The 16,475-nt window shown below is 38.1% G+C and overlaps 1 protein-coding gene across 8 annotated transcripts in view; it reads right to left on the bottom strand.

Annotated features, from left to right (window-relative positions):
* The window catches only part of ARHGAP8 (Rho GTPase activating protein 8), a 101,405-nt gene that overhangs the window by 40,062 nt on the left and 44,868 nt on the right, over positions 1–16,475 (bottom strand). For 7 of the 8 annotated variants that reach the window (XM_064516875.1, XM_064516889.1, XM_064516894.1 and 4 more), the window contains 3 exons: positions 13,333–13,431; positions 12,105–12,215; positions 1,809–1,882 (listed from right to left, as the gene is read on the bottom strand). In XM_064516875.1, the coding sequence (XP_064372945.1) occupies positions 1,809–1,882; positions 12,105–12,215; positions 13,333–13,431 (284 nt within the window). The remainder of the gene's footprint in view (positions 1–1,808; positions 1,883–12,104; positions 12,216–13,332; positions 13,432–16,475) is intronic. The other variant, XM_064516882.1, reaches the window with a different exon arrangement.

Here is a 16,475-nt window from a genome sequence, read left to right as displayed (position 1 = left end):
TCTCCTACGCATATCACAAATTAATTTCACTCAAGGTATGAAACACAAGTAAGAATAAAAAAATAGCTGCAGCCATTTAATGTTCTTATTTAATACGGGATAAACTAAAATATGAAGGAGCATAACCTAGCAATAAGGGCAAGACACTAAGGGTCTGTTCTGGCATCAATTAAATCAGTATGATCTTGCACTGACCTAAATGAAGCCAGGATTTCTCTTGGAAATCATCACTAGAGTTGAAATGCAGTGTTTTTCTTCTCCTCCCAGTCAGGCTTTTTTTTTTTTTTTGCTTTTTTTTTTCCCCTCCACATATGAGGTCTATTCTGTACGAGTTTAAAAGAAGTTTGAAATTTCTCACGTAGGGTTCAAATAAACTCAAACTAAGCCTGGTGGCAATAGTTTAAAAGAACAGAGAGGAATTATGCATGTATTTCAGTACTGAAAGCAAAATTCACCTTGTTCAGAATGACAGCTCAAGGATGGAAATTAAGAATCGGGATTTTTGTGGGACATCAGTTTTCGGTAAGCCTTTTAAGCCTTCTTTATTTTTTTGCCATCAATACAAACAGCTTTTTAATAATGGAAAATCTTAGATAGAATGACCATATTTAACAGCAAAATACAAATCTAAGCCTGGTTTTTGTCTTAATAAAAATCATGCCCATCTTCAAAATCTGTTCAAATGCTACTCAAACTTTGTAAAAACTAACAGTACATTAAAGTCCACATGATGTTTCCTATAGACACACCTATTAAAACTTCACACTCTTCTTTCCAGAGATTGTCAGTATCATTCCCAGTTCCCACTGCGTAACTTTGTGCCAGTCATATAACTGTGCTATGCTGTTTCTGCTCTGTTGCCTGTCAGATAAACGTCGCTTAGCTTACAGATTCATTGCTACTGAGAGGTTTAGTGAACGTTCGTGAAGCTCTGAGATCTTGGAACACAAAGACTGTGGAAATACTATTGTCATTGCCTTAAAAAATTAAGGATCAAAATGTGCAATTGCATTATACTGGCAAAGTAACAGGAATCAGGTTGTGGTTCTCAGGACTACAATCTCCTCTCTCTGACTTTCCCCCTGCATGCACCTTCTTCCCTATGCAGGGAATACCATGCAGTTGCCCTAGAGATAGCACCTGATACTTCCTCCTTAGTGTCACGGTCAGGTGTGCGCTGGGGAGTCCAGTGGTACAGGCAGCTGTCCAGAGGCTACTCACTTTTTGCATGAAGCTGATAAAGGGAACTCACAACTGGATGCCCCTATTTTAAATGGGGAACTTTGTAATCTGTATCTCTATATACTCTAATTATAGCTGTGAACTGCAAAGGCCCTTTCACTGAGTGTCACTAAAAATATTTTGTGAAAAGAGGACTTCATGCTTATGCCTGCAAAATAAGTTTTTTCAATGAGTTTTTATGGCCACCGGCTCTATAAAAACAGAACTTCTCATTGATTTTTTACTGCGAGTTCTAATTAAAATCAACAATACGATATGGGTTGAAGAAAAGACATCTTTTCTCACTTGCCATTCCCTAATCTAATCCTCAGGGTGAAAGATTTTTTTTTTCCTCCAGTGGGCAATGATCTGATATTATTATCTTCCCTATTTATCAAAGCTCTCAAAGTAGTGCCCATTTCCCACTCAGGTTTTCAGGATTTAAACACATGCTTCTAATTTAGGATGTTGCTACAAACTTTGCTGAATCAGGCACAGATACTTATATGGTTTCCTACTATTGTCCTGGTTCTGAAAGACAAATCCCCACACTCTCAAGCCCTCCCACACCCCAAAAAACAACTCACCTTTTCTTTTTAGGTAGGACACAGTTTGCTTCAGCACTGGTGGGATTAGTTCACCTTTATTTTTGTCCCTGAGACTGTTAGGAGGGGGGGGGGAAAAAAGAAGAAAAACAGCATTTAAATGATACTTACAGACAAACAGCCAAACCTAAAATCAAAACAGAGCAGTTTCAACAAAAAGCCCTGAGGGATATCTGAAAGCATACATTTAATTCCACAAATTAAGGAGCCTGCACCTCAGTGCCCATACCAAACACAAGGGATCTCCACCATCACAAAAGGCCCTGAAGGAGCCATTGAAACAGGTGACTTGGAGTCCTATTCAAGCAGCCATTCCTAACTGCTTTCTTTTCCCTCAAAAAGCTATATAACTTCAATGGGGATGAGTAATAAGTAAGTGCTATTTACTATACTGAAACAGAGTCACAGAGTCAAGGACAAAGCAGGAGAACGGTGTTCTGGGCTAACTCTGCCCCCACTTGAGATTGTTTTTGCTCTGGTTTTGCTTGCTGCGACTGGCATGCCCCAGCAGGGCTGCTTTTAACAATGACGCAGTGCCAACAATGGTGATGGTTTTGATTGAATTTGGTTGTACGTTGCTAATGGAACATGGTTTTAAGGCAGCTTAGAGGCAGGCAAGGAAGGAGTTTGCAGCGAATATTTTATAGTAAGTCTTGATCAAGGGATGCTGCAAGTTTAGGAGCCTTTTATCATGCAGATTTTTCTTTGTCATTTGTCTCTTTTTAAGCCACTGTGTATGTATAATTAAAAGGATATTGTACTATTTATTTTGAAGGCAAAGTGATGCAGTGAGATTGAGTTTAATAAAGCTTTGAATGATTCCCATGAAATGAGATTTCTTTTTCTTTCATGAGCGAGCAGTTGAGGCAAAAATCGAACACAGCATTTTCTTGATCTAGACAGCGCAGAAAATTCTGCAATTATCTTCCTTATTTAAAAAAAAGGCTTTGGCATTTTCAAAGTATAACAAAAAAAGACGGTCAGTATCTGCTGCGTATTCTGCTACATTCTCATGGTAATCGACAGCAAAATAAAGGACCAATCCCAGATTTTAAAGTATACTTGAAATATATTTGTGTACAATTTTATGTTTGACATTTAAAAGATGATCAGCTTTACTGACAAACTCTAAAGCACCAGCACAAAAGAGCACAGAGATCTGTGACTTTATTATAATGAGACTGCAATTGCTGCAGCTCATCCACAGAAAATGAGATGTTTATACAAGTACACACAACACCTAAACATACCCTCAACCAAGTACTATTAGTTGATGACATGCCTGCAGATGAGAATGATTCTTAGAGTCTTTTTCTTTTTAAAGTACTGTGATTTCTTTTATTTCTGCCAGGTGGAATGGCCAATCCAGTCTTTGATTTTGTATTTACATTACACATAAAAACATACTTTAAAATAACCGGTACAGCAACAAAATTCAGCATGGAAGTGTGGGGAAACTGCTAAATTAAATCCTCCTCGCCTCTCCCTCTCCTGCCATATGCTTTCCCTATGCCTATGAAGTGTGTTAGAAGAGTATATGTAGACTGCCTAGTTTTGGACCCCCGAGTCTAGGAGGTTGGTCACCCCAGGCTTCATATATGGGGGTGCTGGGTGAGTTCCTCCAAAGCGAAGTCTCAGAACAGAATCCTGACTTCAGTGCTGAATTATCCTGTGGATTTGTCTCTGTTACTCCATTAAATGACAGGGGAACATACCCCACACTATTCAGTTATTCAACGATCAAACATTTCGATCTCATTCCTCACCCCAGGGACAAATCAAAGCTGAGCAATCAGAGTCATTTCTTCCAGTTGGCTTCCTCTCCCACCCAGTCCTACTCTTCCTCCTTCCTATTTTCACCATCCAATCTCTTCCCTGGCACTAATATTGTGAATATGTTTTTCATATTCTCTTGCACGGTATTTTTTTCCTTTAGTATGCATATTCTGTGTGTCACTTCCATGGTCGTAACATTAGTGTTATATAAATCCATGCAGCATGTTACACAATTGCTAGATACTGTATAGTAGCTCCTGTATCTAATATCTAACAAGGATTGAGTAGGAAAGAGGAATTTTTTTTGATGTAGGCAGACATTGGAATTTTCTTACAGAATATAGTTCACTTTCACCTACCATGTTCACAACATGATGGTTTTAGACATTTAATCAAATCAGCTCTACATATATATGTAATGCACTGGCAGGAAGAAAAAGATCAAGCAAGGAACAAGTTTTATTCAGATAATCCCAAAGTATGAACTTCTATAGGTCAGTAATTCTCACCATTTGCTGCAGCTTGCAGGTATGATCTTAAGATCTAATGATGCAACTTCTTGTCCTTACACATTGACAAGGCACCATTAATTTCAATACAAAACAGTACTGAACTTGCAGTATCAAAATAACATGCTAATGGACAGAAGATTGATTTAATGACTTGGCTTTTAAGACAAAGTCTAACCTCAATCTTCATCATCATCACAGATGTCTAGGAGAGCTAACCCAGAGGCCCTAAGTGCTACATGACAAAACACACAACTAGAGATCACCATAACTTGAAATGCTACCTGGACAAATTTTATGGCCTAGCCCTCAGAGCAGTATCCTTTTCTTTACCATAGTGACAACTAGGTACCTCAGTAAGATATCTCTCCCAGTAGAAAAATTCTCCCAGCCTCATCAGGAGATGAATTCTGCCACTCCTAAAGCACCAAGTCTCTGCTGCTTCTTTCTGCTTCAAGGTTACTTTCAACAATCTTACAATGGTTTCATGTATGCTGGTGGCAAAGTAGTGCTGAAAGTCACTGCTAGTGTTACCACCATGCAGGAGTTGTGGGGTCTCTCAGAACAGTTCTGAGACCTGGGTCGTTCTCCCCCTCCCCCAACATCCATTTAAATCTTTGAGAGGAAAAATTAACAAGCAACTCAACTGCAATACCATGAGCTCTCATACTAGCCCCTGCAAAAGTTGTCCAGGGTGACAGCAAAAGGAACGCAGTCATATAAACACAAAAAACCCACGAACCACATGCAGTGTTCTGAAAGTTTCTTCTGTACATGAATTATTTGCTCTCACAGCAGATCAGTGCTGTATAATAACCTGCTGCAAAAACCAGAACAGCACAGGCAATGATTGTGCAGCCTTGCTAGTAAATTGGCCTTGCTAATAAACCGTATCAGGAAGGAAGTTCTTGGGGTTCTCTGCACAGCATGCAAAGTTGAAATCCCTGGGGAAAGGACATCCTCCAGAAAGGGACTAAACAAGAAAAGGGGGAGGGAGATGAGGTCAATACTTTCATTTGGGATACCAGTGAGGAAAAGCTTGCAGCAAATCAAGGTAAGGAAAAAAATATTTATTATACCTTTCTAATAGATGAGTTATGACACACTCCTTGTGTGTCAAATGATTTTGTTTCATGTATTCAAATCAGTACCCTAAACATTTAGGGCAACTTTTATTAAAATTAGTGGAAAGGCTAATTCACTTAAATGGGAACATCATCAACACTTTAATTTGCTTGGAAGCTGTTACATCTTTATTATTGACAATTTAAGCCCATTCCCAGTCTCTCCGAAGTTGCACTGATCGTTTTCACTTTCTTACAGCTGCTCACTCCAGAGGCACTAAATAGCAACCCAGCAGCTTTTTATAAATGTTTTCTAATTATTATTGTTACCCACAAATGTGTTCCCCCATTTCAGCATATAAATAGCATGCTGATTATTTATAACCCTTGCTCCTGCTGAGAACTAGTTTATCTGTCAGAGAGGTGAGACAAATAACTAGGCTATAAGTTAGAATAATAAAATCTATGCATCATTTTTCTGTTTCTAGGAAAAAAGAAGATAGTTTCTGCCCCTCTACTATTTTCTACGGGATTCTTATTTCCCTTGAAGGACAGGTTCCATTCCTAGTACCTGAAAGAGGTTCTCAAGATAAATGGTATTTTAAAATAGAGTAGAATATTCACTGTAATTCACATGCAGAGGTTTGTTCCATTTTTCCAGCACTGGGGAAAACTAGGATACGTATTTTCACAGTATTTCACAATGTGGGACATAGCGTTCAGTTTACCGGACCTAAGGCGATAGAAAATAACAGGGACATCACCTCATCTTATGTAAATCAGACCAGCTCAGAGATCAATGAAATTACACCTCTACCCTTTATTTGCGGATCCTGTCAAGTAATCTGCATTTTTCTTTCCTTGTTTGGGATGGTGTGATGAGCTGCTCTGCTTTATGACGGACAGTGCAAACTGACATTGGAGCTCAGGCACTACTCCAGGCAATTAGAAATGAGAGATCTCTTACACTTTCTGCTTAAGAGACAACAGCAAAGCAGAGCATTTCAATGCACAGTACAGCTTTCTGTAACTGATTCCCGTATGTGAACAATATCATGCAACAGTATGTCAGATTCAAAAGGGATCCATTCCAACAAACATGGTAGCCAAGAAGAGCATTCCTCACTACAGAACATATGATTAGTTACTGCAATATATTATATATCCAATGACTCACTCCTAGACTGTGGGCAGTAATCACTAAAGGCTTTTACACATTGTTCTGCAGTGTCATTAAGTATTCTTGGCTGATAATCTTTCTCTCTCTCTCTCTCTCTCTCTCTCTCTCTTTTTTCCTCTCCTTTTCATTTTTCCCCGCTGAGACATGCTGAGATTTGGTTTAGAATGTATTCTTTTCCCCTGGTCACGCATGCATAGCATGCACAAGCAGAAAGATTATGACCAAAAAGAAAGCACCCTGAAACATTTCTGATAACAATTCAACAAGCAAAAGCTGTACAGTTGCTGTAATTTCTGTGTATTTTTCTCTGTCCCCTCTCCCCATCCATGGCAATAGCTAGAAAAATAAAACATTCCTTGTCTTCCCCCCAAAGATATTTAATTTTAGGTTTTAAAAACAATTGGAGAAAACAGAACAATGTCAATAGCTAGCCAAGGTCAACTCTGTGTTCTGCGCTGGAGCTCAGCTGTAGCGCTCCTTGATTACAAAGGCAATAGAGTAGAGCAACAGGGGTTCATAGGAGCTTACAAAACACACAACAGAAAACAATGATGCAGCTTGGCCCATACAGTCAATTATTAAAGTGTTGCAAATTTAGCAAACGTCGATCATGCGTTTTAACTGTATTCATCTAATTAATATAAGCAGAGTACGCCCTATTTTTTCTTGCTTTTTAAAATAAAAAATATTTACCAATGCCTTTTAGAATGAAAATCCTATTTCTGCACCCTGACACACAGCACAGCATAGCAAGGATATGTTCTGAATAGCTCATTTCTGCTGCTTCTACATTTTATGTGTGAAGATGGCATTACTGAACCAAGAGAAAAATAATCTTACTATGTAAATGCAATATATGAACTTTCTTTGAAACACCTGGATTTATAAAGTGATAGCTACTGGTGAGTAACAAAGTCATTTTCAGGTACCTTGCAGTCCTCTAAGTCTCCAGTTGCTAGAAGCTAGGCCATTATATTAGAGGATGTATCACTATACACTTACCCTGTTCTAATACTGTTCCCTAGGCATCTGCTATTGCCCACTGTAGAGGAAAGGACTCGAGGCTTGATAAACCTTTAAACTAGCTCATCATGACTGTTATTCTGCCCACTGTGGCTGCGCATAAGGAACTTGAATCAGCAAAATAGATAAGGACATGATAAACTTCAAACATGCAAACTATCCCATCCACTTTGAGCTACACATTAAATATTTGTCAAATTGGAGCATGGATTCCTATTAAATCATGACTGAAAAATAAGTGTGGACAAGACTTCAGAGGAGGACTCTTCTGTCTGATAAATCCCTGAAGCTAAGCACTAGTTTCAGCTGGGTTATTTTATGCTTCCAAGAAAATCACATTGTTTTTTTACATGATTTCAAACCTTTAAAGAAGCTTTAGGCCACTGAAACAAGTGGAATTTGGCTCCCAGGCAATCTAAGCCAGGGATGAGAAATTCCATGGAAAGACTGTTGTTCAGCAACTGTGGGGGTCTGCTCTGTACATGGAGGCATAAAGAATTATATAGGGAGAGGGACAATCTTTTTTAGTCCCTCACACACTATTCTAAAGAAATCCTGTAAGTCACCTCTGGGTGATTTAACTGCCTTTATTAACTTCATTTATTATTGTTTGGAGTTCATTTATTATTATTTGTATTATAGCAGCTTCAGTGAAAAATTCAGGACCATTTGGTACTAGATTTGAGTTCTAGCTGCAAAGACCAAATAACTGAGTCCTCATTTTATGGAAGCTCACAATGACAAAGGTTTCCACTTCATGTCTGCGCCTACTGTAAAGTGGGTGTTTAAACCCCAGAGAAGTAAATTTAAGTAAAGCTGGACGGACACTTAAGATCTTAGCTGAATCACAATGTGAACCCCTTGCTCAGGATCACATAAATATCTGTGACACAGCCCAGAAGAGAACTCAGATCTCCCAAATCCCAGTCTCATACCCTTACTGCCTTGCTCTTCTATGGAAGATTCAAACACATTGTGTAGGAATATTTCCAAGTTTGAGGTGGGGTTAATTACACTGAATGCTTTCCTTTAAAAATATTTCCAATAAAGTCTGCTCCTGCACAAGATTCTGGCTTCCTTCACAGTTCCCTGTTAATAGGCATTTGCAAGATCTGGACTATAAGCAGATCCTAGCTCCTGGAAAGAACCACCTAATGTATCTTCCTTTCTATATGTATAGCATGCATTTGATCTATGCTACACAGATAACATAGTGCATGCAAACTGTAAAAAGAAAGATATGACCATTCAAACTCCCCCCTGAACTTCAGTCAGAGCTCCTGTCTACAGCTCCGTTCATTTTCCTGCACCATACAACAGCAACATCTCGATTCACAGAAAAGCTCTTTTAAATAAAGTCTAATTTCTAAGGTTCCCTCTGTGCTTACATACATAAAATAACAGATGGACACAAAAATTAGTATACATAATTTTTAAAAACTCTGAAAATGTCTAAAATAGATGTTCTAAATTATGGGACATGAAATGCTTGAGAGTATGCTGCTGTATAAAGCTTTTATACTCATGTGGTTGGAATGACCAAATAACTTCTTTCTGCCTATACTCTTCATGAATAAGATGGTGACTGCTAACTACGGCCCAAACCACACAAATATCATCTCATATTCCTTCAATTGTACCTACATATTTAGACATTGATTTTCTTCCTCTCTGCACAATCACCTCAGGGAGTAAATATAAAGATCATTTTGCTCTTTAAAGAGATAAAAGTCATTTTGGTGCTTGGTGCTTCCCTCCTCTCCTCCCTCTCCCCCTGAAAGAGGTTAAGATGACATTGAGAGGTTAAAGAGATCAAATGCAACCATTTTAAATTCAGATATAGGACCCTGAGCTGCTGAGGGTAACATAAGAATGGAAAGCTTTGAACTAACCTGATAATAGTCTCTTCACCTCACTCATAAATTAAACCCAATTCAGTACAGATGACATTTCGAAGAACTATACCCCCAGTTCTCACAGACTTTCCATGATTTTTAAATGCCCAACTGCCTTCTGTTGTTTTGAAAATCCCACTCTAGAAGGTTAAAAATGTGTATGTGACTTAACAGATTCCTCTAAGAGGAAGCACTGGTCTCAGACAGTCATTTATCCATGTCTAGATGAAAACCTCCTTCAAGCGTTGTTTCTCTGCCCTAACAAAACAGGTTTTTCACCCTGCCCATTGAGACAAAAGTTAGGGATCTTGAAACAATGTTTGTCACTTTCTGCTGTTCTAGTTTTTAAGTACATCCCTGGAAAACAAATGCATTAACAAGCATAAACTGAGAGAAAAATTAAATGAGAAAGTGTTTCTGGAGAAAGCACTACCTTTGCTGTTAGGGTATGAGTATGGGTCTTTTAAGTAAAAGTATGGGCTGACCACACTCTGCAGCCAGAAGTCACTGGGGTACCATTATTACACATATGATCAAAATTAGGCCATCTATGAGGGCTTTGGTTAAATCCCATTCACCATCCTTTTACAGACTGGATAAAAATCACCATCCCAGAAGTATTAAAACTGAAGAAGCCTCAGGCCTACAAGTCTTTTTGTTTTGTTTCTTTTCCTTAAACTAAAGGAAAACCTCCACAGAGAAACGGTCTTTTAACGACAACAGCTTTCTCTCAGCAGCATCTCTGATAATACTAGTTTTACCAGACTATAACAAAATACACAGCACATATTACATATATTCCCATAAACCTACACAAAATAAAATCAAGGTCTCCCTGTATCGCACTTCAGATAATGGAAAGAATCTCACCTAGGTGAAGACTTCAGACCTGCTTCCTTGCTAGAGAGGTGTGAGGTTATTGATATTTTGCCATTACAGGCTATAGAGATCATAAAAAGAGAAGGAATTAGCAAAAGCAGTTCATTCATCAAGATAAAAGTCGATACTTTTTTGGTTCAGATTTTAGAAACTCTAATACATGTTGTTCTCCTCCATTACCTTTACCTTTCCTCAATCTAAATTAATACAATCTAAATTAATTCATTTATTCCCATTTAAAAGTTTTCAGGGATTTATTTGATTTTTATACGGCGACAGAGCACAAGCTCTCCTGCAAGACGGATTTTGGATAATGCTGGGCAAATGATGAATGAGTATCCTTGTGTGCTTGAATTTTAGACATGTGAGTGCTCTGAACTGAACTTACACATGGATGGCATCAGTTCAGAACCTCCTTAGTGAGTGCTGGAACTCACCAGATTAAAAATAATAATAATGTCTTGCTCAGTGTTTCTCCCCTGACAGACCTCAAAGCTCTTCACAAAGTAGTCACACTTTTATACGTGGGGAAATTAAGGCACACAGAAAGGATATGGTTTGCTCTTGGTAACACAGCTGGAAAGCAGCAGGGCTTGGAAAGGTAGGCAACACCCTCAGTACATGCAGCCCAGTGGAAAACACCGTTCAGAGACAGTCAGAGAAATAAGAGCATTAAGAGTGGCACACAACATGCTGCCTCATCACCTAAGTCTGTGAAGTCTGTGAGAGGTTGGAGCTGCTTGGGCAGCGAGGCTTGGGGCGAGTGACAGAATGTGCTTTGATGCCTGCAAATAGTTTCATCTTCATTACTGAAGCTGCGGCATAAAACACTGTCCTTCTTAATGACCCAGTAGAGACCACCCAAAAGATATTTTCTGAATTAGGAAAGTGAGTTAGCCATGTTTCAAGTGTTAGGTTGAACTCTAACGAGGTATCATAAAAGTTAATGTCATAGTAGCTCTTACACAATAGATATTGATTGTTCTAATTTCAGGCCTTCCAGAGAGGACTGATGTTTAACATTTAACCTGGGGAAAATTTTATTTTATATCGCATTTAGAGCTGAATCATTAGAACCAGAAAAGTGGAGTGGGGGTAGGAGGGGATCCAGCAAATGTCCATGTATCAGGTAGAATTCATTTCTAACACAGACAAAATTGCCTTTGTTGAATGTGAACAGTATTCTTCAACTGCTTTTGAGCAGGATGACATAGTACAACAGAGTTTGCCACAGCTCTTGATGAAAATGACTATGGATGGGAAGCTAGAAGTTTTTTGTTGTTGTACGGCTTTGGGTTTTTTTTTTTTTTATATATTTTTTAAACCAAAATTGAATCTTATAAATACTACTGTGAGTCCATTCCTTGTGTAAATTAAACTGCTTTTTATACCACACACAGTGCTGTAATCTATGTAAACAGCTGTCAGGGCATTTCTGGAATAGACTGTTACTTTATTCACTTCATAAAACTCTGATCAGAACAACATGGGAGCAGCAAAACCACCATCCATACAGGCTCAAACATTCATTTTGGCTTTGTGCAGGCATTTTGGAGCCTGAAGCTTTTTCATGGCATTGCTACCCACTATCTAAACACCACCAAAGCACTTTCATACCTGCCAGCATCCATCAGCAACAGCTTATCTTGGGGCTCCGTCACATATGGGAAAAAATCCTGTCCACTGGGAGAACTGTGCAGCCCTGCTAGCTGTAAGTACCATAAAGATACTGTAAACATGAAGACCAGGCAGGTCACAGGGACTGAGAAACCTGCCCTGAATTCATAAAAGCTACTATCTAGCCTCACGGTTTTATAGCTTTCAAAGAGAATGACAGAAACTAAACATAAACTAAGAAAACTTGTGCAGACTTTGTGTCCAGTGAAACCACACATTACAAAAGGCTGCAGAACACAATGGAGAGGTACCACTTTACAAATCTCATAGCTTACTATTGCAGGCTGACCCCAAATTGCTGGGTAGGTAGAGGTGGTCTTGGTGGAGGAATCTTCACCACAGGTGGCAGTTTTCCCTTCTGTTTCCCCCGAAGATTTTCATCATGTCTGCAAAAATCAAGAAATCATTGATTTTCTGTGCATCATAGCTGATAAAACCACATATATGAACAGCCACCAGTATTGATCATGATGCTGATCTCCTGACAACAAAGAATATTCTGCAGGTCCTAGAGAACTTACTTTTAATTTGAGCATTAGTGAAATTTTTAAGTAGTGTTTGCGGGAGAACACTTAAGGAAGACATAGAAGAGCTCTTTTGTTTCAGCCAATGGAGTGATAAATTTGTCCAAAAAATAGGAAAGCGCTATAATTTAAAAGCAAAATTCAAGTATATTTGCTATTCAAAACACCCCTTTCTTTGGCAACCATGCAATCCATTTGATAACCTTAGTGCTGTGAAGTATTTTCTGTTATTCCATATTTACACAAAAGATGTGTAAAAACCCACCAGGCTTCAGTAACAGTCATAATCAAAGCTTCCAGCTACTTTTCATTCAGTAGTGACATAAAATCACTTCCTGTCAGTACATCAAAGCATTTCCATGTAAAGCACTGTGTCAGAAAGCCTGCTATTGGTGCTTACAGTGGCATTTGACAATTCCAGCCCTGTGCATTTCTTTCTCTCTCCCGTCCCTTCTCCAACACCCTTCCCTAAAAAACATGTACACAATATTAAGTCATGTATCTGCTAAAGACATATCCATAAATTTTCAATTCAGTCAACACTGTGCTAATTGCAAATGCTCTTAGCAAAAGAAAGTCACTTGATCTGTTATAACATGCAAGTAAATAGGTCAGGAGTGTATTTTTGCCCACAAACATTACTTGGTACTCAAAAGCAGTACTGACACATGGACTGGTTTTGTTAATGCTCGCACAGAGGCTGCAATTATACTTTTGCAAAAACACTCCACAACTGAGACTTAGATGTTCCAGATCTACAGAGAACTATATAGCATTCTCTTCTGTAAACATATGACACTCTTCAGTGTGTGTTTGATGACAATGCAGCTTTCAGAGTTAAATTTAACCAAACACAAATAGGTAAACTGGACTTCTAGTCATTAAAGAAATAGGATTAGATTCTGCCTAGAATGAAAAGAGCATGCCACAACTCCATCTAAGAAAAGGTGAAACAAGGTATGTTAAACTTGCCACATACCGGATGACTTCTTGAGGGATATTAAGCTGGTCATATTTGAGATGCTCTCTCAGGTCACTTAAATAGTTCAAGTAGGTGACTTTTTTCCCAAACTTATGGCTAAAAAAATGGGAAAGAAGTATAAAAATCAGCATGGGAGGAACATCTATGAAGGGTTTAGTTTCTATTACAAAAATGTAAGTGCTGATGCAACTCAGAATTAGACTGTAATTGAAGCAGCAGGAGACATAAGATGTATTTCATTTCATATGATCAAACATATACAGTGCATGCCTGAGAGTCTGATTTGAATAAAAATAACTGACTTCCATCTGAATGTTTTTTGATTTGCATAGATATGAAAAAACATTGCTTTAAAAAACACTGAAAAACAGCTTTCACACAGCATTAGAAAGCTTACTAAAAGGAATGTTGTGTAAAAGACTTTCATGTTAACTTTGGAGAAAACGTTACATGGCCAACAGCACAACATATTTGTGTCTTTTTAGCTATTTCTCCCTACCAAAAGACAAAATAATGAACCTGTAGATACATAGTATAAAATAGTAAATGACAGGAAAAATTTTCACAGAGTGTATAGTGTGCACCCCTCCAAGTGTCAGGCAATCAGCTTTATCCTTTTTGGAAAAGGTGATTTTTAGATTATGGCTTCTAAAAAACATCCTGAATAATAAGATTCTTTAGATGAGTTGTACAATACAGACTTCTGAATTTGAAGAACCAGGTATCACTAGTTAGGTCTTGACTTTCAGCCAGAATTGATTATATACATGCCAAGATGTTTAAACATGGTTCAGGGACACATTTATACACACAGTCTCGATTTCATATTTTTCTCCAACACAAAATGTAATGAAGTGTCAGGAAAAGTAACAGGTGTGTATGATAAAAACTGTACTTGTAAGTTACTTTGATAGTGAAAAATTCTCTTCCGTTAATGAATTTATCACTGAATTGCCAAACATACATACACAGGCTCCCTCTAGTGGGAGATGGTACAAATATAAGTTACTCGAGCATTTTACCAGCTTTTAATTCAAAAGACATGCTAAATTTTGCTAACAGGAAAGCGATCTTGCAACACCGACAGATTTCAGTCTGAGTGTGTACAAATTCAGAGATTTTCAGCTTGTGTTTCTTCCAAAATGACCGTGATTTCAACATCTTAGATAAGCAATGGGCTAAATGAATTCTCTAAGTAATCACCCATTAGTAACACACAATATGTTATAAAAGAGATAATTTGAAACTAAGTCATGAGCAATTAGAAATTTTTGTTGTTCTTTACAAGTGCAACCTCACCACCACTAGCAAAAAGTATACTATATTGACAATAGATGAGTAGCTTTCGCTAGCTCATACATGTGCTCTTGACATCTTCTGACATGTTTGCACTTTGCAAAAAACACGTTTGACTTAATGCATTAACTTCTTGCTCTTTTGGTCTGCAAGGGAGATTAATCAACTTCTATTGCAGCTCGAAAAATCTCACATATTTACATTTTCTTAAATACTTTCAAATACAACTAGCTAAAATACTTATTACTTCTGTTCTTCAGTCTAAAAATTCGTTGTTCACCCAAGCTGCAAAAAATGCTTTGTTCATGTAAATGTACTCAAGTCAAGCTCCTAACAAACAGAAAAACAAACAGATGCTTTTGACAAGGGCGTTTAATTTACAAATGTGATTTCTCTGGGAATCACTATCCACAAATGAGTCTGGGCTATAATTCAGCAAAGTTAGGAAACAAAGTCCAGAGGATTTTTCACTCTCTTTTGTGAACTTTGGTTTGATATTGACATTTAGATAATAGCATGACCTGCTAAGGTAAAATCATTCCAACCTAGATGGAGAAGGCACAGTGAACAAATTCTAAATTGTACTATTCTAGTAAATTGATGATGTCAGTAAGTTTTAGTCTTAAATGAGAATACAGTTTAGGCAAATCATACAGGGATATTTTCACACTTCAGTTGTAAAATTATATCCTTACTTTTTCCCTTGACTAACAAACAAGACAGTCTACCTGAACCATGAAAGCAGAAGAATGCTTGATAATTAAACCATTTTCAGGAGTAAAGAGGGTTTTTCCCAGCTTCAGCTAATTTTGGCCTTTTGGCCTATCCAGACTTTTCTGATGCTTTTAATTATTTTGTCAGTCCCAGTATATGAGTAAATTTGTTACTGTTCACCACATATTCTATCAACAGGGAGTAGAGTGGTACTAAATTAGAATCAAAACGAGCATGTGGGTACAGAATAGTAAAAGTCAAATGCAAACGAGAATGCTGAGCATTCAAAAGTTCAAGAAGATTATGCATCTAAGATGACAAGCCCTGGTTCCAATTTTCTATGCCAGATATGAATGCTGAAATATTATCAGTATTAACCATTTGCACATCCAAAGAAAACAAGGATTTAAAAGTCAGTGCATTGTATTGTTCGAGGGGGAGAGAAAAAAAGAAAAAAAAGCATTCATCTTATTTATGTAGATATCCTATAAGCTCCAAGGAAAATGAGTACTTGGAAGAGGTACCTGTAATTTATTTTTTTGTAAGAATTAACAGCTAATTACTACTCTGAGTCAAACAGCATGGATACTGTCCAGCTGTGGCTCTGCTAGCTGCATAAACACCCAAGGTGCATTATTCCTGCCAGAAGTCTGAAGTGCAAGACGTATGCAGTGAAAGGCAAATCCTAGAGCCAGTCCTAGTTCCACACTGTGGTTTGATCACTGACTACACTCCAGAAATAGCTACAAAAAGAAATCCTTGCCCACTCTGCTGCTCTCTTAGCCCTGCAATGCCTGGCTTAACTCCTGAGGCCTGGAGCTGATTTCTCAATGCACCGCAAATAACTACCTTATAAGAATGTATGCGTGGCCATCCTGGGCCCGCCTAAACACCTAAATCAGTCTCTTTCCTTTGACGGTGACTAACAGCAGACATGGACAGAAGTGTCTACAAGCAAAAGCGCAAGGTAATCCTTCCCCTGAACATATTCCCAGCTTTCAACAATTTACAGCCTCAGGGACTGAACCAGAGGTGCCATCTTTCTGTTTAGGAGCTCTCAGCGGACTTTTCAAGAGATCTGTTATGGAGGTTTTCCAGCCTAACAGATGGATCTGTGTTCGTACAGCACA

This window comes from Dromaius novaehollandiae, chromosome 1 (assembly GCF_036370855.1).
Source record: "Dromaius novaehollandiae isolate bDroNov1 chromosome 1, bDroNov1.hap1, whole genome shotgun sequence".
Taxonomy (NCBI): domain Eukaryota; kingdom Metazoa; phylum Chordata; class Aves; order Casuariiformes; family Dromaiidae; genus Dromaius; species Dromaius novaehollandiae.
This window is presented reverse-complemented; position numbering and strand designations above follow the sequence as displayed.